Raw genomic sequence first — 23,507 nt, forward strand, 5'->3', positions numbered from 1 at the left:
GAGGTGACATATGCCATTCTTTAGAGACTGGTAGCAAACAGTGGATGGATCTCGCTCTACAGACTTTTTTTTTTTTTTTGACGAAAGCAGGTATCAGTGGATTAAGCTTTAGGGAATCCCTGTGTTATAACACTGAAGGGACCTGGGTTTCTGTCCCTTATGGCACATGGAGGAGGACCACAGCAGGATGGCGTACCATCACACACTGAGAATCAGAATGGCTGCCCTCCACATCTGCAGGCCTTCTCCATGTTCAGGGAAAAGGAACGATGGTGGGTTTTTTCCAAAAGAATGTTAAGAAGATAATGGGAAAGTTTTGAAATCGAATATACATCAGCAATGTACAAATATCCATGGAGCTATCTGCTGACTAAAAAAAATGTAACAATCATATTTGGGGTCTTTACTAAACCCAAAAAAGTTTTCAGTAGTATGTAAAACATGAGATGTTGAAATAGAAGTACTACCACAGGTTTTAAATTTGGACAAATTGGTTTAATGTCTAACCCTTTAAGAGGGTTCTAATAATCTGTATGGCAGACCGATTTGACAAGGTAGAATAAAAAAGACTATCAAGAAATAACTTTCCAACTGATTCTATACAGTATACCCAGGACACATTTTCCAAACACTGATGTTGCTCTCTGATGGGTCAGCGTCAGCTAGTGCTCTCCCTTACTGGATTAGTTCTGCGTTGTTCTCAGTATTGTTAGCGAAGCCATACTCTTGCAAGCATTAGCTCTCCAACACGACATCTGAAGTGGGTGATGGAGAACAGCTCTCAGCAGGCACATAAATGGGGTATGGGAATGTGACCTCACACAGGCACTCAACATGACATTCTCCAAGAACTCACTTCAGCCCCAAAGTCATACCTACCATATTACTTAAAATAATCTTCAATGAAGGACTTTCTCTAAATATCATAATTTTACTTTGGGCATAAAAGAGAGCTTATCATTTGATACATAGTCAAAGAAATTTATGTTTCATATGAGAATCTCCTATTATGAGAATTTGGTTCTTCACAGAAAATGGATAATGGTGCAAACACAGTCACTTGTCCTTAATTCTTTTATTTTTACTCCGTCATTAAAGTACATGGATTCAGAAAAGTGGCCCTGTTGTGTGAACCGTAGCTGATACTTAATTGAAATGAACTTGAAATGCTGGTAAATATTGAAATGAGTTCAAAGTTATATGAAGATTTGTGTTTTGGTGAAGGACTGAAAATTCCAACAAAAATAAATTAAAATGTGAGAGAATTAGCATCTCTCATTTTAAGCAAACAATGATCTTTTTATAAATGTTATCGTCACTGTTGTCAAAAGAAGTATAATTAGCAATAACTTATGGAGGTGTCTTAATTCCAAGAAGAATAACAAGCAATTGTTCAATGATTTTTTTTTTTTTGTTCATGAAACAAACAGTTTTAGGTTGGGATAGAGCTCGGTGGTACAGTGCTTCCAGCTGAGGCTTTTGTTTCAACTCCAGGTATTGTAAGAAAAAGAAAAGAAAAGAAGGATGGGATGGAGAAAGAGAGAAAGAAAGGGAGACAGGGAGGGAAGGGGTAGATTTTCACTGGAGGTACTAAAGGCCCAACAAGTTTTCTTCCATACTGAGAACTATGGATACGAAGAACATGAATATGGTTGCACTCGGCTCAAGTGCAGAAGGCAAACTATTTAGTTATTTTTTTTTTTGTTATTTTTGCTTTCCATGTATCTGGACAAGAGTCACACCTATGAACAACACAACGATTTCAAGAGCTTTGATCAAGATGGACTCTATCTACATCCAGGCAAAATGGCAAACCAGCCTACACACACAAACACATGCATACACACACACTATCGGTGAAAAAAGCATCCTTTGCTATTTTATAACATGTACCTCCTCGTATGTAAATTCATCTATGTATGTATGTTCTGAGCAGCACATATCATTTGTAATTGGTACTATCTTAAGTGAATTAATTAATGTTGCTGTTTTAGAAGAAAATATGTTACTTTTCTATGGCATATTGTTGATATTACCAAGGGTAAACTTGTGGGTTTTTTTTAAAAAGAATTATTTTATTTTATTTACTTCTGTGTATGTGTGACTGTGTCTTTATGTGCACATAAACTCAGGCTTCTGTGGAGGCCAGAAAAGGGCATCAGGTTTCCTGGAGCTGGAATTACAGGTGAACATGAGGAACCCAAGAAGGTGATAGAAACTGAAATGAGTCCCCTGGAGAAACAGCAAGCACTCTTAACCACTTAGTCATCTCTCCAGCAACACCAAAGGTAATTTTAAAACTCACTTGATGCTAACAGAATCATAAGCTTACAAAAGTGATTGTTTTCTGTGTGTCTGTCTGTGACTGTATCCTATTTTACTGCCACAAGATAAACATATCATAGCGTTTTTTGGCTAAGTAATTTGAGCAGGCATTGTGGACGGAATCTACTTGTTCTGACTACAATCATTGCTGTGGCAACAGCTACCAGCAGGGGGAGACCAGGGACTGTTGTGTGTTGCCTGATCCTCAGAAGTAAGGACCCCAGCTTCAGGAACTCAGAGATTCATTTCATCTCTGCCACATGAAGGGAACTTAACAAGTAGGAAAGGGCTGATAAAAAGGTGGCAAATAACATCACTCAAGCACTGGGATGAACAATGCTGGGAAAAGGTGCTAAGGAAACTAGCAATTTCACTCCTGAGGATAAAGACATTCAGAATGACCCATTTATTCACGCTTGTATGATCCATGTTGAGAGTCAATTGCAACACATCTTCATAATTTTTTTTTCAGGGTACTTGTGGAGATTTGATATTGCTATGTTTTTGACAATGTCTTTTGCTCTCTTCATAATGGTCAGTTTCTGGCTTGGAGCAGATGCTACAATGTCTGTGGAAGTTCTGTGCTGTTCTAGTAACTTCTGACCTTGTTTTGCGAAGGGTAAGTCTAAAGCAGGACTCACTGGTATTTGCTTGCAGAGCTTTTTAAGCTTTGAATTAAAAATTTAACAAATGTACGTGGTCTTGTCATTAGCTTGTCCATGTGTGTGATGTTTTATTAGTATAAATTTGTTGTGCATAGTGATGGGTTTCATAGACATTTCCATTCAGGTATAATATTACTTGGACAGTATTTGCATATTTGCTTCCTAGTCTCCCCCGTTTCCTTTATTCCACTTTCTTTTCCCAAGTAGCCTTATTTTTATTGTATGTCTATAAATGACTGTATTTGTTTCACAAATGAACACATATACAAATGACTATATTTATAGCACAAATCATTACATACACACACACGAGAAAATGTAGTCTCTCTCTCTTCCTGGTTGTGATTTCTTGTGATCTACCCCCAAGGATTCTTTCAATTAGAAAATTTCAATCCAACGTAACAAGCTTCTCCCTCAGTCTGTAAATCTGTCCAGCATTGAGTATCAGCAATGGTCCAGGAGCTGGATTTTTCCTTTTGATCTTCCAATCCAATCTTCTTACCTTTGCTGTGCTTTTCCTCTGTGCTGGGAGATCCCTGCTCCTCCCATTACCCATTTGCCTACACAGTTGTCTCTGGTCTTTCCCACTTATTACTCAAATCTTAGCTCTAATATGCCATTTCCTTTTCCCAAAATCCATTCTTACTCCCCTTTCCTTTGGCTTGCATTGACGCTTTTTTCTCTCATCAATATCATCTTGGATTTCACTTAGAGAAGACAGTTAAAAGTTTTCTTCCCATATTTTGAATAATATTTTTTTGCAGCCAGATAAAATGAGGTTTTATCTAGTAAGCAATCCATTCATTCTTTTGCATGGTTTATGTGCCCTCTGCTGCTTTCAAACTATTTCTATTAGGTAATGTCTCAGCAGTTCCTGTATGTTAGAAACATTTCCTTTCTTCCACTTTTCATCCCATCTAGGGACATTCAGATGCCCCTTTGAGGTGAACAGCCAGGAGAGATTGTCTTGTTGAGATTTTTATTTTGTCAGCTTGACACAATCCAGGCTTATCTAGAAAGAAGCCACTTCAATTGTGAAAATGTTTCCATCAGATTGGTCCGCAGGCAAGCCTGTGAGGCATTTTCTTGATTAATGACAGATGTAAGAGTGCCTAGCCCACTCTACATGGTGGTTCTAGGTTATATAAGAAATCAGGCTGAGCAAGGAATGGGAAGAAGCAGGTCAGTAACAGTATTTCTCTGTGCCCTCTGTTTTAGTTCCTGCCTCCATGTTTTTGTCCCCATTGAGTTCTGCCTTGGCTTCCCTCGATGATCAACTGTGATTGGGATGCTTAATCCAAATGAAGAACCCTTTCCTCCCCAGGTTGTTTTTGTTGTGGTGTATATCACAGCAGTAGTGAATTATCAAATTAGTGATTTATCAAGCTGTAGCGTACAATCACCTACTTCGAATCTCCCAAATGTGTGTCAAAGGTGTGCAAGCATGATCCCATGGCACACTGCCAAGGTGGAAAGGCACTACCATACACATTCATCAACCGCCTTGTAGGCTTGGCTATGACTTCTATTACCTCTATACTTTCGCTTAAAGAATATCCTCCTATCTAGAGCTGAAATTTCTAGAATTTAGCACTATAGAAACTTTAATACTTTTTGTTAAAATTCTCTTTCATCATTAATGTGGAGGACTACAAGAGAAGAACTGATAAAAAGTTAATTTTATTTTTTGTAACTTTTTAGCGTTTTCAGTTTTCTCATTCATTCTTAACGTATGCGGTTATTTTATTTATAGTACTTCTGGCATAAATAATAAGTGAATACTATAAGAAGTATATATTACATACTTTGGATAAAAGGCACATTTTGATAATTGCAGGGCATTTTATACTGGAGTCAGAATTTGGCAATATGTCTACATATTGCTTTATAAAGACAATTGGCTGGAAGATCACTGAGCTCTATCTAGGCTTTCCAGTTCATCCTGATTCTAAATAATAATAATTCTGATGCACAGATGGGCTTCTCTTGTCAATTTATTTTTACATGTCCATCCTGGGTAAGAAACTTGCATTATTGTGAATCTAAAAGTCTCTGCATACCATCACGGAAGTTTATGCTCATTGCATATTATTCTCTTAACATCTCTATTATAGCTTTCCCCCATTATTCCTAGAAGTTAACTAAGATCTAAAGAGCAAAAGTAACCTGCTCAACCAGTAAACAAAGTTTGGAATGATCTGACCAAATTCTGTGTTTGTGTCATACTAATCTGTACCCGAGAATATAAACAGCGAAATTAGGGAGTTGTGTAGCAGTCCATGTATTTTCTTCCAAAAAAAGTTCTAAGATTTTTCCTTCCCCATTTCCATCTCACTCAGCTTTCAGGCTGCTACCCTAATCTTTCCTGCAGTCCCATCGGAAGCCCTAAGCATCTGGCTTATAGTCCAACTCAATCAAATGCAGCACTGTTGCCATGGGAAACAGTTATTAAAATTAGCTTCACATCTTCTTTGAAAATCATCTTTGGCAGAGATGCCAAAGTTAATGAATTTTTGTTGCTGTTAATTTGGCTTTAAGCACAGGGCACTGTATCTCATAATGATACCCTTTAGCATTAAAAGTTTCAATTAGTGATCTATTTGCAAAATGACTAGAAAAAGGTGCAGCTTTTAAAGCCAAGGTAAATATTGTACACTGACTGTGCTTGCTCAGAAATGTGAGCATGAGCAAGCAGTGGTTGGAAAGCAATCATAACAGGCTTCTTCCATGGGGCTTGCAAAGTCTGTAAGAGGCTTTTACCTAATTCTATTTATCAGTGTTTGGTTTTGAATCCTGAACTTCAGTCATGGAAGAGGGAAAAAGCACCATGAGAGTGAATCATAACTCCAGCCCTGAGAAGGTTTTTAAAAAGATGTTTTTGCAAGTTGGGCAAGTGCCTGCAATCTCAGCATTTAGAGGGCTGAGGCAGGAGGACAGCTTGGGCTACATAAGTAAGTGACAAGCCAACCTACACACTAAGATTCTGACTCTAAACATTGTCAACAAAAGAAGAACAGCAGAATGCCTTTTGTGTGGGCCTAGGATCAGTATGACAGAATTGAAGGAAAGGTGCCAGGCACTGCCTGAGACTAAATGAAGACTGGGCTGAAAATCACTTGAATATTTTCATGTTCTATGGGCAAATATCCCAGCCCTGACCATGTACATGTCTTAGAGTAGCCTAAGGCTTGACAGATGGCAGTGTGTGACCTGAAACTGGAGGAGAAAGCAGCAGAGCATCACACTGAGAAGACCCACTGGCAGCCCACTGACCTCATGGCTTTGGAACAGCAGTGGCATCAAGGAGTGAACTACCCCATGCCCATATCTCACCTCACTTGCCTACTAAACGCAGGTGGAAAACAGCCGTAAGCAAGATTTCCTCACCACACTGCAGGGATTTGAAAGTTTCTACATTTTAAAGCTTTTGGTTGTAGATTTTTAAAAGCAGAAGAACTTTAAGTTTATCAGGGAGAAATGAGAAACAGATGCAGAGGGTAACGTGATTTCCTCATCACCAGCTTTCTAGAGCTAAAGAGCTCGTTCTGTGCATTCCCATCTTAGGGCATTGCTGCCACATGCCCTTGGACAACTGCTTTACAGCCAGAGGAATGGATGAAGACATATACTGCCTTTGGGAAGCTCAAGATTGAGGCTGAACAAGAGCTGCTGTTTCGTTCTGATTTTTCAGCTACACCCCAGGGACATCTCTTAAGTCTAAGAACTAACTGTGGAAAGTCCTGATATTATCAGAGATTTAAGCCTACCTGCAACCCTAATGTTCTTCACTGAAGCTATTCATTAAAAAAGGATGGAGGCCATCACATAAAAACACAAGTAGAAGGAAAAAAAAATACCAAGGAGTCTCATTCATAGACAAAGAACTATAGGTAACTGGCGACAGCTGAGAGAAAGAGAAAATACCTCTCGCTGGGATGATTCCTTTGGTTTCCTGATATAAAGTGGTCAGACTTGAAATCATATACACACAAACAAAAATGGACCAGCGTGTTGTATTTATGTAATTGTGTATATGCTTATGTAAATTATAATTAAAGAAAAGAGGCTACCCATTTGAGGGGCGACATGGGAAAGTCTGGAGGAAGGGGACATAGGAAGGACTGAAGGAAGGAAAGGGAAAAGGCTAAGTGATGTAATTATATTTTAATCAAAATGTATTAAAAACCTGCTTGCAGAAGTATAAAAATTGGATGAGTGAGAGAGTGGGTGATCTCGACAACCTGAGAGGGGATTACAGAGAACCTGCATCAGCGCTTGGTATTAGAGTGTTGGATTCTTTCCTTCATGTCTCCACCCCATTGTTCAATGTCATGGGCTTTGTGGAATTAAGCTTTGTTCTGGAACCTGGGACCAATGCAGTACACAGGCACAGATGGAGAAGAAACCATCTGACATTCAAAGTGGGAATTTGATGAGCACTTTTCAGAATCAAATGATTTCTTCAAAATCCAAATCGTCATCGTTCTACCTTCCTGGTATTGGTCACATTCATCTCAAAAATCAATGATTTCTTTAACAGTGATCCAGAATTCAGTTGTACTTTTCCTTGTCCTGTGTTTATGTGAGCAAATGTATGTGTGGATGCATGCAGTGGTCAAGAATTGAGTTGCATTTTCCCCTCTATGTTGAAGTGTGCAAGTGTATGTGTGGATACATGCAGTGGTCAAGAATTCAGTTATATTTTATCTTGTATTATGTTTATGTGTGCGAGTGTATGTGTGGATACATGTAGTGGTCAAGAATTGAGTTGCATTTTCCCCTCTGTTGAAGTGTGCGAGTGTATGTTTGGATACATGTAGTGGTCAAGTATTCAGTTATATTTTTCCCAGGCAGGTTCCAAGGATGGATGGATGGATGGATGGATGGATGGATGGATGGAGAGTCTAGCCAGTCAGTGAGCACAATGGTCAGTAAGTGCTCATGTATCAAAAGCCAAAATGGAGAGCTATAGAAAATACCTGATGTCTGAATTCTCCACACATACATGGACACATGCAACCACACATACACTCACACGCATAAACATAGAGGCAGGTTTTGGAGAGCCACATCTATGGCTACATGGAAGTTTCCCTAATCCATTAGATCAGTTCTTTGGTATAATCTCAATAATAATAATTATTATTATCATATTATATATTTATGATGATGATGATGTCAGGGAATTGAGTTTTTACTATGAAAGTAAAAAAAAAAAAAAGAAGGCTCTTTTATCCTGGGAACCATGGCAGACAAGGGGGTCCTTTATCCTAGCTGAAGCCAGGACAGGAAGTGGTACAAAGGATCATGGGAGAAGGTGGAAAGAAGCAGCATAGTGGATGGAGGGGGCGGGGCGTGGGCTCACCACTGCCTCCTCCTTTGGCTCCTCCATCTCCAGTCCAAGGTCCAGCCCGGCAGCAGGTGCAGCAGTGGTGGCAGGAGGCTCCTCGGCTTGGGGCTCCATGGATAGCGCCTGTTCAGTTTCAGCCTTAAGTTATTTGTGGGTAAGAAGGAAAAAAAGAGATTCGACATGTGAATAGGTAACACTGCAGCATACTGGAGCATCCAGAATCTCATCGTCATTCAGAGCAGGCAGCCAGCTTTATTAAATCCATTCTAGAGAAATAAATTCTCTCATCTAGTGGGCCCTTGCAGAACTAAGTAATCACAGAGTGGAATTGTGTTCAGCTTCTTTGGAACAGCCTCCAGAATGGTTTCCTTTAAAGTCGGGCAAACACCTACCACTGTATTTATCTCTAAAAGTTTACCTTCGTGTCTCTATGGTAAATGTAAGAGAACCTGAAATGATTCTTCTGTTGTGTGGAGAGGGAGAGGAATAGAGAGAAAGAAAGACACAAAGACAGAGATAGAGACAGACAGACAGAGAGACACGAAAAAAGACACAGAAACAGAGACACAGTGACACAGAGAATATCTCTTGAAGGTCCAACTTTGCCAGGTAGGAGTCAAGAATAACCTATAGGACACACAGTTCTGTGATCTTTCAGTATATAAGTATATATTACACTAAAAATGAAGGGATCATTCCAGTATGCAAATCAAGAAAGGAAAAGGCAATGATCTATTAGTTGATCCATAAATTCTTAAGACAAACTCATTTTCAATCCTATACCTTAAGTTATAGTCACATAGTGACCTGTGACTTTGATGGATTCATTGTGTTCCACTGAGGACCATAAGTATCACAGGAAGCTGGTTTCTGCTTGTGACACTGTGTCAGTGGTAAACAAGGTTAAAGTCTGATTTTACAGGTGGTTTTCTTTTTTGCTTTCTGCAAAGAGGGAGCTGTAGAAATCATTTTCTGTAAAATTAACTCTCCAAAGGAGCTAGTATGACCAACTAACTTTCAAATATCCCATGATAACTATCAACTGTCCCCAAATACATTCACATCAACTTACCAAGCTACCTACCATATTCTGATCTGCCTGCATGGTGAATAATGAAGTTTCCTGGGGCTGAAAAGAGGGAGAAAGCTTTAAAAAGCTATCTCAGTGTGGGATATCCCTCTGTATGCTATGAATATGTTTTATTACTATTGGTTAATAAAGAAGATTCTTTGACCTATGGCAGGGCAGAAGAGAGATAGGTGGAAAAACTAATTGAATGCAGGGAGAAAGAAGGCAGAGTCAGTCATACATCAGGTAACTGCCCAAGAAGCAAGAGGTAACAAACCACGAGCCCCACAGTAAAATATAAAATAATAGAATGGGTTAATTTAAGATAAAAGAGTTAGTTAATAAGAAGCCTGACCTAATAGGCCAAACAGTGTTGTAATTAATATAGTTTCTTTGTGATTGTTTGGGTCTGGGCAGCTGGGAAATGAAAGCACAGTCTATGCTCACTAATGGCACCCAGTGTTTGGCAACATACATTCACATAAAGCCTAAGAAAGCTTAAGAAAGGTTTCTAGACCCACAAAAGTGGGAGTCAATTGGAGCTTCTTGGTAACCACATTTTTTTCAGATAGGCTCTGTTCACTGGCTCAAGCAGAGGTGTGGCTTCTTTAAGATATGGCTTCCTGGTTCATACTGGTGGCATAAACAGTTCTGGCTCTTTTGGGAGGTCCTGCTACAGAGAATTAAGTGGGATTTGTGAGCAGAGTGCTACAAATTGCTTAGTGGTGACATAGACCTGCTGCATCCCTGGAGCTGGTACAATGAGCATGGCTCACAGAGCTAGAGGTAAACAATTCTGCCATGTGGGATATGGCACCATTCTCCTCACATTTAAAAAAGAACTCTTGGTCAAAAAAGCATTACAGATACACAGTAAAGACAAATTCAGACAAAAAGGACCTATAAATGGGTCACAGTATTGGATAAATGTACATCTTAGGAGAGAGAGAAGAAGGAGTATAGACAGCCATAGATTAAAGGAATAAAGTTAATAAAATAAATACTAAAAAGTATTAGAATAAACAAATAAGCCATGTAAAGAGGGAATATACACAGAGAGTCTGGATTATGTATATTATTGTGTTTTCCTTGAATTTTTTGACTATTAATGAGTTAACATTTGAGTCTTAGAATTGGTAAGCTAAACCAACATATATATTTTAAAGGTATCTTGACTTCAAAACTTTAGTCTAAAGATATGTTACTTTGCAAAAGAGGTTCTGCTTTCGTTTCCACAGAAGATGAGAACCTGTGGATTCTTTCCAGGCTAATGTGATAGAACTCCCCCACCCTAAAAAAAAGTTTTCAGTGAATCCTAAAAATACTTTGCCCAACAAACAGCAGGAAGCAGTTTGGAGAAAACTACATCCAAATTCCCAAAATGATTGTTTATAAATGTTTATTTTCATTTTAAAGGGATTGGTTATAAGTAGTTAATGTTCACAGTTCAATTTCTAAAAAAATTAAGGGGGAAATGATATAGAGATGAATACTTTGCATTGGTATAGATATTGATCTATTATTATAAATTTAAAGTCAGTTTTGTTATACTGTATATATGTATTTCTGCTCTTGTTTAAAGTATTGTGTTTGTGCAGTTCATTTAAAATGTAATATATAGTTATGAAACATAGATTAATAGTTATCTATAATAATCAAACTTTAATTATGTTAGATTTTCTAGATATACAGAGATATATTTCAGTTAACTAGATAATCTCAATACTTCAAAAACCTACAGAATATGACATTTAAAAGATTTTATAAACTTAGACTTTTCTTGACAGTGAGGCATGTCTGCTTCTGGCAGCACCAATTACTTCAGAGAGGTTGATGGGCATTGAAGGAACTTGTTATGGAATTTGCCTTCAGTGTGACAAGGCTAGTCATTTGGGCAGGAAATTGCCATTGCTTGACTGCTTGATGGTGTACTGTATGAACTGGTCATGCAGGACCCACAGAAAAATGGCTGATGAACTTTCTAAAAGATGGAATGGTCTTTCAGGTTCCTGCTTCACAGAAGAAACTGCCAGGTGCTGCAGGAGCTACTTTTGCTCCTTCAGCCAATAGCCTTTGAGATACCAGCCCACTGGGGTGTGGTATCTTTTGCTTTAAAAAAAAAAGCAGCAGTAGCCTTCCACTCACTCTCTTGCTTCAGATTCCACTTCTGGCTATCAGACACTATTCCTGATCATGCAGGAGGCTGTTGTCTATTATTGTGATCTGTACGTTTTTTCCCTTTAAATAAATAACCCTTATGTTAATCATAATTCCAAACTGGTGTGGGATTGTTTTGTGACTTACTTCATTAACCAGACATTCTGCAGGACACAGAAGAAAGCAACTGACAAACTGTCATTATAGGCAAAACAGTCTTTCAAATTTCCTGCTTCATAAAAAAGGCTACCAGATACTATGGGCAAGAAGGACTTTGGATGACTATCCAGGCAGTGAGATGCCTCTGTCAATTCTAGAGTTTTGGAAGTTGCTTACAATGAATTTCCTGTTTACTTAGCTAATATATCCTTCTGGGGTATCTGATGGAGCTGAAGTCAGATAGTTATAGTTTTCCTTAGTTATGATAAAAGATAAATTAGATATAAAACTTTAGACATATAAAGAAATATTGTAACTGTATCTTGTTTGATATCTGTTTTGTTATATGTAATTTTACTATGCTAAATTTAAAACTTTCTTTTCTATTTAGACAGAAAAGGGGAGATGATGTGGAATTCTCTTCTGTATGTTATGAAATTTTTTTTATTACCATTGCTTAATAAAGAAGTTGCTTTAGCCTATGGCAGGGCAGAAGAGTGATAGGTGGGAAAACTAAACTGAATGCAGGGAGAAAGAAGGCAGAGTCAGGCAGACACCATGTAGCTGCCCAAGAAGCAAGAGGTAACAAACCACAACCCTCACAGTAAAATAAAAAAATAATAAAATGGGTTAATTTAAGATGTAAGAGTAAGTTAATAAGTAGCTTGATCTAATAGGCCAAACAGTGTTGTAATTAATATAGTTTCTGTGTGATTAATTGGGTCTGGGCAGCCGGGAAATAAAAGTGCAGTCTCTGCTTATACTATTTAAACTAGAAGCCATCAGTTGTATCAGTTGGTGTTCTTGAAAGTCCCCCTTTAAATAGTTTAAAAAATACCAAAATAGTGTTAACATGAGTTATTCTAAACATTAATCTATGCTAGCAGAACATGTCAGGAACCACTGATCTCTTGGAAAGAGCTGGAGTGTGGTTCCTGATTTTTCAGATGGCTTTTATCTGGAAAATTACTAAAGGTATGGCTGTACATGGTGTGGCTCACTATGACATTTTAGAAGGAGCTCTGAAAATCATCATCTCTAATATCCATCATCTTGGTAAAAATAATCTTATCTCCTCTTCCAGTAGCCAAGTCTAGAGGATCTTTCATACTGGAATTACTTCTAATGACTAGTACAAAAATTGGCATAGCCTATGTATGAAGCACTTAGCAAGTGCTGGGTCACTGGGTTCAGCTTATAGCAAGGACAGCTCATTTCATCACAACAATGCCACAATGCTATCTCCATCCCTCAAGTTAGTTGTAAGTAGTGAGATCAAATTTTGTATGGACATTCTTAATCATTTTGCTGCAGCGATGACACAAAGCTCCCGCAGGAAAGAATTAAACATTCTCAGCAGGTGGCTCTTGTAAGGAACCAGATTCACCTTACCTGGGTAAAGCCATTAAATGAACCTCCAGAAGCCTAAAGGAAATGGAAAACGGGTGTGATTTTTTTTAACCAACATTTCCATAGGATGAATGAATATCTACTAGACAAGTTGGAGACTAACGACTACAACACACAAATTTAAAAATAATACAACAGCTTGCTTTGCTTGAAAGCACTTAGGAACTGTAAAAAGCCATGCTGTATTATTATAAATAGGCTGACAAAAAAAGTGGAAGATCCGTTTTACAATTGTTGCTTGCATATGGGTCAATGTTTGCCAACACTGACTTTCTCAATAATGAGAAAATGACTCTAGGCCAGAACCATGGGTGTTAGTATCTCTTTTAAGTCATTCGTATCCATCAATTTAATGAACAACAACTAAGATTCTACAGCTTTCATGAGCTTGGGTAGAAACAGTTCATGTTTTATTAGTGGAGTCAGATTAGCACCAGTAAATAAATCTGCGTTGCTTATGGATTAGCACATTTTAGTGTTCAAACAATAAGAAAGAAAGAAAGAAAGAAAGAAAGAAAGAAAGAAAGAAAGAAAGAAAGAAAGGAGGGAGGGAGGGATTAAAAAAAAGGAATAAAGGAAATGAAAGTAGAAAAAATAACTCAGAAAGTGGAATAGCAAGAAAGACTCCATTAATTCACAGCACAATCATTATGTAGTATTTTTGTTGTTTGTTTTTGCTGGATGTTTTTTGTCAACCTGTTTGTGTTTGGTTTACATAGGTTTCAAGAGGTACATGTGTCAAGGAGATCAATGGTGGAGAATGAAGTTGGTGAGAGACATAAGGAAAACAGAACCTAAGGAAGTCTGGTTACTCTACACTACATTTTAGAGTAAGTACCTCATCTTTATCAGCCTCTATTTCTTGGTACAACAATCCATATCTCTGGTTAGCAATTTCATCTTCAGATAAATCTGAGTTGTTGATGTCATTGTCTTGGGGACTACCAGGGCTCTCCATGCTAGTGTTCCAGGAGGTTCCCTGAACCATTGGTCTAGCAGTCTCCTGGCTTTGATCCAAGTCACTAGCCCTGGCATATTTCCTGCATACATCTGCTGGTAAGTCCACCTCCATTCCTTTCTGACTTTCTGCTAAATGTCCCCAGCAAGTATGTAGACCTTCTAGATCTCTGATGGACCAGTGGCTATTAGATTCCTGCCAATTGGCAAGCCTACTTGCTTGGCCATCTGGAATACCAGAGACTCCTACTAGATTCACAATATTTGCTCCTGAATTCAAGTCTGGCTGCCAGATTTGATCTGCATCTGTTCCCCGAGAATCTGTCTTTGTAGTTCTTGGCAATTGAATCGCATGAGGAGGGTTTCCAGGCCCTGTACTTGCAAAGCCCCCTGCTGATGAATCTTTCCCCTTATATGAGCTCTGCCCTTTTCCACTTGCAAGAGTTCCCAGAGAAGAGTAAGGGTCAGTTCCAGACTCATCTACCATTGCATATTTAGATGATAAAGCAACATCCTGATTCTTAAGCCCCTCAGCTCCTTGAGCACTGACTACAACGCCACACTGAACTTCTACACCTGCACTTCCCTGTGCTGGATAATGCTTTGTGGCATGGGTGTGCGGGCCTGATGAATGTTTCTCTATCTCTTTTCTAGTTAAATCCCATTCTTCAATGCTCAAATCTTTAATAATAGACACAGGGTTTGTCTGGAGAGGCAGATTACAGATCTCTGTATGATGGGCAGGTGTAGATTCAGAGCCTTCTACATTTTTGTGATGACTGTTTTTTACTTGAATCTCATTGGACAATCCCTGGATTCTGTCACTAAATTTATCTGCCACATATATTCTTTCCTTGTCTCTTTCTAATACATCAGCCTCCTCAAAATAATTTTCATAGATTTTTAGTCTTTCCTCACTTTCCACCCTTAGGTCTTTTCTACTTCCCACTTCATGCCTTTTGAAGGTCTCCTGACCTTGTTCTGCTGGTGTTTCGAGATGATGTAGTGTTCTAGTTTTTAGACCATCACATATTTTCTCCTCATATCCCTCAGTATCTTCTAGTGCCTTGGTATCAATAGCTCCAGTGTCTACCTTTTGATTTGTGTCCACATATTTCCACATAGGATCTTCTACCTTCTGTTTCTGCTTTATTTCTTCATCTGATACGTTAGCTTCTTCGTCACCTTTTTTGAGCAGGTCAATTGTTCCCACAACCGGCTTCTCTGAGTCACATGCTGCATATGGCTGGTCCATCTCCATGTACGCAGTAATAGAAACTCCAGCCCCAGGCACAGGCTCTGAGGACAGCTGTTCATTTCTAGTTGGAGGGGCTGGCCCTAGGGCATCCTCACCCTGTTCAGCTACATTAGAAGGGTCAGTAGAAGCAAGCATTTCGGTGGATAATCTCGTGGCCTGCTTTACTCCAGAGGGACAGACTATGTCTTCTTGAGACCCACTTGGGGTCATCTCCTGGCTGACACTGTCTGTTCTAGCATGAGGGCCCCAAGTCAATGAACCTATAGTTTCAGGTCTTTGAAGCTCTTCAGCCAAACCACTGTCAGGAGTTTCGTCTATGATGAGGTTACACATAGAAAGACTTTTGGAAGAGTCAGTCTTTAAAGTATGTAGAAAAGCAAAGGGGGGAGAAAAAGATGAAACAGACCATGAAATATTTGATGAAAAACCTACAGCTCTTCAGTAGTGTAGTACCAGTTAAATAAAACAAAAAATAAAATTAAAAAATACTTGGCAGAGAAACCCTGTCTCAAAAACAAATATAAACAAACAAATAAATAAAAATAAAAAACACTAGAGTTAATTGACTTAAGGTCAATCTAGAACTAGCAATGCCATGGAGAGAAGTCAGTCTACCAAAAAAAATGCCATATGTATAAATGTTAGGTATCTTTAAAATCTAGAATCTCATAAAAATCAACTTACCGGTTGTACCAAATCAGTGGTTGTCTGAAAGAGGGGGGAGAAAAAAGTAAAAAAGGAGAAACATTTCACTGGTCGATGCCTCATTCTGACCAGGCACAACATTCTTATGAATGCTGTAGCTCTTACTGTATGGGAATTAAATTTTACCACTTGTTACAAAAATGATTTTTGTCCTAAAATTTCTTCAAGACAATTGTGGAAGAGGCCCAAATGAAACACAAAGAGCCTGTGCTGTTCTTTAGCATCAGGGAGGATGTTTTGTGGCTAGTTCACAATTTCAACCATAGGAGACCATGAAATGAAAATGATTATCCAAATGAACATGCAAGTCTGAGACCACCAGAATGCACAGATATCAAGAAATTATTCCATATCATAGGCTCTATAGGAACAAAATGTCAAACTCATTCTTCACTAGGGTCTATCTTTGAGGCTTGTGTTGAATGGAGAATAAATTCTTATTAACCACATGACTACCTTGAGGATTCTCTTGACAGTCTTCCTTCAACCTAGAAGCCATCTTCAACCCATATAAAAAATACCTTTTAGAGTAGACAGAACTATGAATGAAAGCAGTATGTCAGAAAGACACGATTTCATCCGTTTTTATTATGACTACTATTCCTAGCAGGTCTGTCCTCTGAAGCAGTGAAAAGCTTCTTATAGAGGTATTTCTGCTCTCTCTGCATTCCTTTTAGAGAGGGAATAAAATGTGTCATAATTCTAATTAAAATTATGAAATTTTGGGATTACCAAGATTAGTATTATTCCCATAATTAACAATAAAAGTAACACACAGTTGAAGTTAGAACTCTAGTGCCCTGACTATCACCCCATCCCCCCTTTAGAAAGTATACAAGTAACACTAAATCCATGTTAAAGGTATTGACTTGGTCGAGCATGCCTTCGACCAACACTGTTAGCTGTGATCTTGATCCCTTTCAAGGATCCTACAAAACAGAATATAAACTCTAGAGAGGAGGATGAGCATCCTTTTTATTTTTAGGAAGCAAGAAGAAATTCCACTTCTGAAGACTGTGTCCACAAATAATAACTACATCTATTGAATGTGTCTGCTGAATTTACTACACTCAAGTATAATTCTGAAGAACACACAACCAGAGCTTTTTAAAGACTAAGACCATGCCCTAAGGAATGTCAGGCTTCACATGGGGTCACCAGTCTCCTAGATTTGCAATGCCAATGAACACCACAAAGTTCTGGTCATTTCTGCTCCTCCCCTCCCCTCTCTTTCTCCCTAGTCTAAATTCTAAAAATATTCAACCTTGCACATCAGGTTAGCTTTATAAAACAACACCATAATTATGGCTACCTTTTGTTGATCCATATCACATACTGGGCTAAATACTATACACATGTCTTAAGCCTCTCACAGCACTCTGAGGTAGGGATCATTACCTTTATTTTATAGAAAAGGTGATACTTATAGAATTTTAGAAATTGATCACACTTACATGATTATAAGAATTAGGGTCTGAACTCAAATCCACAGCTGTCTAGCTCAAATTTTCCAAATGTTTCAACCAAATTTAATTGAATATAATGATGAAAAATTGTTATCACCTCTGATTTTCTCATCCACACTGTGTTATGATTCTATCTAAGAGTACACCACATATCTAAGAGCCTTCCATTACGACAGCACTTTTGGTCATCATCTCCCACAGGAAGACACAAAGAGCACAATGCCATTGTCTTGATCCCTACCAGTTCAGCAATGTAGACCACTGACACACATTTCTCTACTAGGCTTTTTTGGATTTGGGAAATGCTCACAACTTTCAGGTATTTTTCTATGGTAATACATTATCATTAAATGTATGGGCTTTCTTCTTCTCATAAATAAAAGAAGTATATTGAGGTTTCCAAATTTTTTGATCAAAATATGTGAAATTAGTTTTCAATGCCTTACCGTCCATAAGTCCCAGGGCAACGTCTAAAAGGAAACAAAGAAAAACATTATGAGTAAAAGTCCACAGTTAGTAATGAAATAAAGAGGCCAGGGAGAGTCGCAATGTCACACACATGTGGCATTTAGAGCAGCACTCTTTCCTAGGCCCGTTTTTGATAATAGAAACACTCCAATTCCATTACCTATTTGGGCTATTGAGAACTTGAAATGTACTAGTCTAAATGAAGCAAACTTTAAATTTTATATAACTTCACTTAGTTTGAGTTTAGCCACATGTAGATACCATGAGAACAGCAGGGATCTAAGCCGTCTGCCTTTGCTCTTTAGACTAGCTTGTTTGGTACTGACTGTGATTTACAGTAAGTATGGTACTTCACTAGACACACATCATTAAAACAAAAATGCTTTCCAATACTAGGGGTTATCATATCATTGAGGAAATGAAGGTTTCGAGACTTTAATCCTTAACCGATGTGCTTGCCTCTTCCTTCTATCTCAAGAATATATCTTATGACCAGTTTGATGGCAAACAGATCCTTAAATATGCTCCAATATAACTGGGGTACAGAACATACAGATTAATTGGCAGTCACGCTTATTGTAGTAGGTGCCCATTAAAACATATTAATGCATGCCTGATGTGTACTCACTACTGATGGTTTCATTATAAAGCACCCAATGCAAGGATCCCTCTGACAGAGAATCTTATTACAAAGGCTACAGGAAGTAGTTGGAACTACAGAGTGAGGAAGTGATGAGCAAGAGTAAGCACAAGAGCCAAGGTACTCCACATCCATGGTCAGGAACCAGGGCAGGGTTCTTTACGACGAACACAAGGGCAGCTTCAAGTTCGAACTATCTAGGCTACAAACACATTTCGGTGGAGGAGGGTCTGATGGTTACCCAAATAAACCTTGCCTTGCAAAGTATGAGAAACGAAGTAGTGCAAAAAGGACACCAAAAGAGCTTCGTTTAGGGAAGGCACGAGGCATATTATTAGAGCCTACACTCCCTTGAGAGAAGCGAGACATTGAGAACTACCCTGTGAGACCCAATTCTGAGGCAAACATCTGGGGTGGCAGGAGAAGGCTAATGGCATGGAGAAACAGAAAATATTTGGTACTAATAAAGTCTTATTTCTATACCTTATGAGTAGGAAATAATTTTTAACCAAAACGAAAAATAAATAACCCTCAGTTGGAAGGCACAGTGAGCGCCAGTTAACTAGGCATAATGAAGGTTTCTCATCCCTAAACTTCCCACACTCACTTTATACCTGAGACATGGGGGAGTGGGCTGCTGTAGCAGAACCTGCAGGAGTCACATCAGGCTTGAAAGGGTCAAAGTCCAGATCCAGCAAAGTCTCCTCCTTCTTCACCTCAAGGACTTCATTCTGTTAAGACAGATGGATAGGAGCTAATGGAATGAGCTAGGCAGGATGTCTCACTGATACACCTCTAGTCATGTCAGGGCTTCATCCAATGCAGTGATAAAGTCTAACCACACATAACCCACTCCCCAGATCACATTCCAGGTCAGATTTCCCATCAAGGGGAATGCCACACAGGTAAAAGAAATATCTTTTTTGGTTATCTCAAACAATGGATATCAGAAAATGCACAGATAAAAAAAACACAGATGAATATAAAAATAATAAGATGTACTGAGCATTGAGCCCATTAGCACAACCCACTGCTGTGGTATACCTCTATGATTCTAAAACATAGATAGGAAGGAACCAATGAATCCTACTGAATTCACCTTTCCCATCCTCCCAGTGGTTCTCATTTGTGTGCTAAATATGAAATGTGCCCTAGATGTTCAGTGTATGAACCGTTGGTCTCCACCTGACGGCACATTTTTGCGAATATGGAAACTTTATGTGGAAGTGTTAGAAGGAGGTTCTAGGTTTTATAGCCTGCCCCCTTCCTATCCTCTCTTTCCTTCATAATTGTGGATTCAATGTGACCATCCATCTTGTGTTCCTGCTGCTATCCCCTCCATATCATGACACATTGTCCCTCAAACAGTGAGTTGAAATGTAACCTTGACTTCAGTTGCTTCTCATCAGGAATTAATACTCCATTTCCTGATTTAGTTATCATATGATCTATCCTATCATTGTACGTGTTCGTGTGTGTGTGTGTGTGGTAAGAATTGTAAGACTATATTAAGCATTAGTATCTATTCACCTGTGGCAATGGTACACAGGAAAACAGCATGGACTTGAAGTTAGGTAAACCTGGGCTCAAGCTACACAGTAAAGGGCAAAATGAGACAAGGTCTCCATATACTATACCACAGTGGCAGGAATTGGGGGCAGTTTCACACAGTCAAGTAACATGTTTTTGATATTTGGTATGTTTCATTTTTGAACATTTTGTTGTATAGAAATGGAAAGGTCACATCAGTGGAGGAACATGCAACAGGAAGTTGAAGTGGCTGCAGAAAGGTTTGGAAGATGGGAATTGTTTTCATTACTGATCAAAGAAACAAACTTCCGAATACAAAAATGCACGAATAGCTGGGAGGGTGAAACAGTAATACTTTAACATCCTACATTTGTTGTGTAGGAAAGCTGCTTGTGTGTTACTGTGTGGGCCCCCTTTTAAATGAATATTGCATTCTTATCATCTAGGTTAAAACTACATTTACTAAGTTATTTTTAGTACTTAGGGATAGATTTTCATCATTCCTGTACATTATTTTAAAATGTAAGAATTTTCAGTTTAATCAAACTCAAAACATTTTTTTTTACTTCAGTTATGTGTCCCTTTTTTTATGTTTCTAGTGATGTCTATTCATTGTATGGAGTGAAGGCTTTCATAAACATCTTTTGAATTAAGTGTAGTTTGATCATTTTCACCCCATATGCCTTACTCTTTCTCCCACCCACCTCCTAGTCTCCAAATAGTACATTATCAGTGTTTTAATAAATAAAGCTTGCCTGCATGTCAATGAAAAACAGCTACACTCGTCAGCCATACAGGCCCTGCAGTGGTTGCACACACCTTTAATCCCAGCAGCCACACTAGTTATCCATAGACTGGGCGGTGGTGGTGCACGCCTTTAATCCCAGCACTAGAGAGGAGACAGCTCTCAAGCTCATCGTCATACTAAGGATTTGCAGAGGCAGGATCACCATTTCAGTTTGAGGTAAGAGGTCAGAGTCAGTGGCTGATTTCTTCGTTTTTCTGATCTTCAGGTTGAACCCCAATATCTGTCTCTGGGTTTTTATTATTTGTGCTACATGTCTCTTTCTTTTCCTAGACAATTTTGCTTCTTCTTTTATGTCATATAATATATATTTACATAATATGTTATATATGCCCCTATTGCTTCTTTTCATATTATATAAATATTTATGCACAAAACTCTCTCATAAATATCATATATACGCTCCAATATTAGTTTTTAGCTTTCCATTTTTCCAACATGATTATTCCTCATATACTTTTAAAATTTCATAGACATTGTTCTTTCAAAAACATTTTATTTGTCAGTAATTTAAATATTAAAAGTGATTCCCATGTTCTTCGGAAAGATGGAACATGTAGCTGGAAGGGAGAGATGGTAGGAGGGGTCTGGAAGGGGTGGAAGAGGGACAGTTGGAGACGGCTGTCATCAGAATAGATTATATAAATATGTGAAGAGCAATAAATAATATATATTTATATCTAATAATGTCCAATACAGAATTTTGCCAAGTATTTGCCTACAAAAGTATCATGTTTCCTACATAGCAAACAGATTACTAGAAGAAAGAGGTAACACAAAAACAAGCTCTGTGCTTCCACTAAACACAATTTCTTTATCAAATCTTGAAACCAAGATAATGGGAGAGCTGGACAGCATGTGGAAAGCAGCTCTGAATTGTTATGATGGGTCAGTAAAGCAGGGAAATGCCTGCCACTGTCTATTAAACCCAGAACTCTGCGGGAATGTGCTCCCTTTCTGGGGCGTCCGCCAGCCGGTCAGGAAGACACTCACCTCTCCAGTGGATCTTCTGGAGGAATTAGAGAAGGGGTGAATTATTACCAAAATATATAATATTAAATCCTCAAATAATTAATAAAATCTAAAGCATAATAAGGATTCATGTACAGGATTGCTTTTTACTGTTTAAGTTCTTGGGAGGGAAGATGAGGAAAAGACAAGCTGTCCTACAGCAGTTTATTGTTGAGGACAAAAAATTAGAAAATCAGAAAAGCATTTTGGTCCAATATTCCATAGTGTCCTCTGAGTAGGAAGAAAGCACTTCCCATGAGAAATTCTGAGCTATACTTAAGGTTTGGGCCATTAGAGGGCTCTGCAGGCTCGGTGGATTTCTGTTCTCAGTCCCAAGGACACAGTTGGGAAAGTGTTGCTGCTGAGCCGATTTTTTTTTCTTCTATCAGACAGGATAGATTTTGCTTCTTACATCGCAGCATCTGGCCAGGATGAACACAAGTGTTTTTCTTTCCCATTAAGAGCATGATAAAAATAGCCATCTGCAGCCATAAACGATCTTCTAAATGCAGGATGACTCATTTAGGAAAAAAAAAAAGACAACACTGAGAAGAATTATTCTACATTAATATAGGGGGAAATAATCTCAGATAATTTTCAGCTTTCTAGTTTTCAGTACTTCATTTTTCATCAAGAATTGATATCTTTCCTCTATTGTTCATTTGTCTGTGCACTGCCCAAAACATTATTACCCAGATTATACAATGTATTAGCTTATAAAGACCTTTCAATGCATCTAATATTACAAGCACATAACATGTATGTGTTCAAAAATCCTACAAGAAACATTAAAACAGTCAGATGGCTTTAAGTGGGGCAGTTATCATGTCTTGGCTTGGCTGAACAGTTCCGTGAACAGAATCTGTTATTTGAACGTAATAGTCAGCTCAGCAACACCAGCTTGGACCATCGGCTCAGCATCACTGATTTAGACCATGCAGACTTCCGACTGATCAAAACAGCATCTCTCAGAGTGAGGTCTCAAGACTAGTGGCTGCTGGTGTGATAAAATGACACAGTACTGCTTTCAGCCACAGAAGGACAAGCAACCGAGGAAACTGTTAAAACACTGCAGAAAAGGCGGTTTCCATTTGAAAATAAAGCCAGATTTTTTTCACTTAATAACCCATGATTACAAACCAAAATATAAATCCCATTTCCCATCTCTGCACATCTTAATGTGGAACCAGGGGTCATTTGGTGGATGGAAACATTGGATATCACACTCTATGATCCAGCAACTGGAGCTAGGGTGCTTCTCAGATCAAACAAAACAAAAGCAAAAACCAGAATCCCTTTTCTCTCTTTTACTTAAATTAAAAGAAAACAGGTTAAATGATGTCCCTCACCCCCAACAAACTTCTGTATGTCTCTGGTGGGTAGTAATTTCAAAATCATCTAAGGCTTCCATCCCCTAACTAACCCTGTTTCCCATCTCCTTCACTCAACAATACTAGCAAGAGTTGATGCTTCCAGAAGTACTTAAGGACTCTCCTGGCATCTGCAATTTTCAAAAGTACCTTGATTCCTCC

General features: G+C 38.5%; 1 protein-coding gene across 5 annotated transcripts in view; it reads right to left on the reverse strand.

Annotated features, from left to right (window-relative positions):
- Amph (amphiphysin) overlaps nt 1-23,507 on the reverse strand; it is a 180,886-nt gene that overhangs the window by 14,183 nt on the left and 143,196 nt on the right. For 3 of the 5 annotated variants that reach the window (XM_050142243.1, XM_050142242.1, XM_050142247.1), the window contains 6 exons: nt 19,244-19,360; nt 17,968-17,991; nt 16,035-16,058; nt 13,118-13,150; nt 9,413-9,469; nt 8,356-8,478 (listed from right to left, as the gene is read on the reverse strand). In XM_050142243.1, coding sequence (XP_049998200.1) covers nt 8,356-8,478; nt 9,413-9,469; nt 13,118-13,150; nt 16,035-16,058; nt 17,968-17,991; nt 19,244-19,360 — 378 coding nt within the window. The remainder of the gene's footprint in view (nt 1-8,355; nt 8,479-9,412; nt 9,470-13,117; nt 13,151-16,034; nt 16,059-17,967; nt 17,992-19,243; nt 19,361-23,507) is intronic. The other 2 variants (XM_050142244.1, XM_050142246.1) reach the window with 2 other exon arrangements.

The sequence above is a fragment of the Alexandromys fortis genome, unplaced genomic scaffold (genome assembly GCF_014885135.2).
Source record: "Alexandromys fortis isolate MF-2015 unplaced genomic scaffold, M_Fortis_MF-2015_v1.1 scaffold_5, whole genome shotgun sequence".
In the NCBI taxonomy this organism is placed as follows: domain Eukaryota; kingdom Metazoa; phylum Chordata; class Mammalia; order Rodentia; family Cricetidae; genus Alexandromys; species Alexandromys fortis.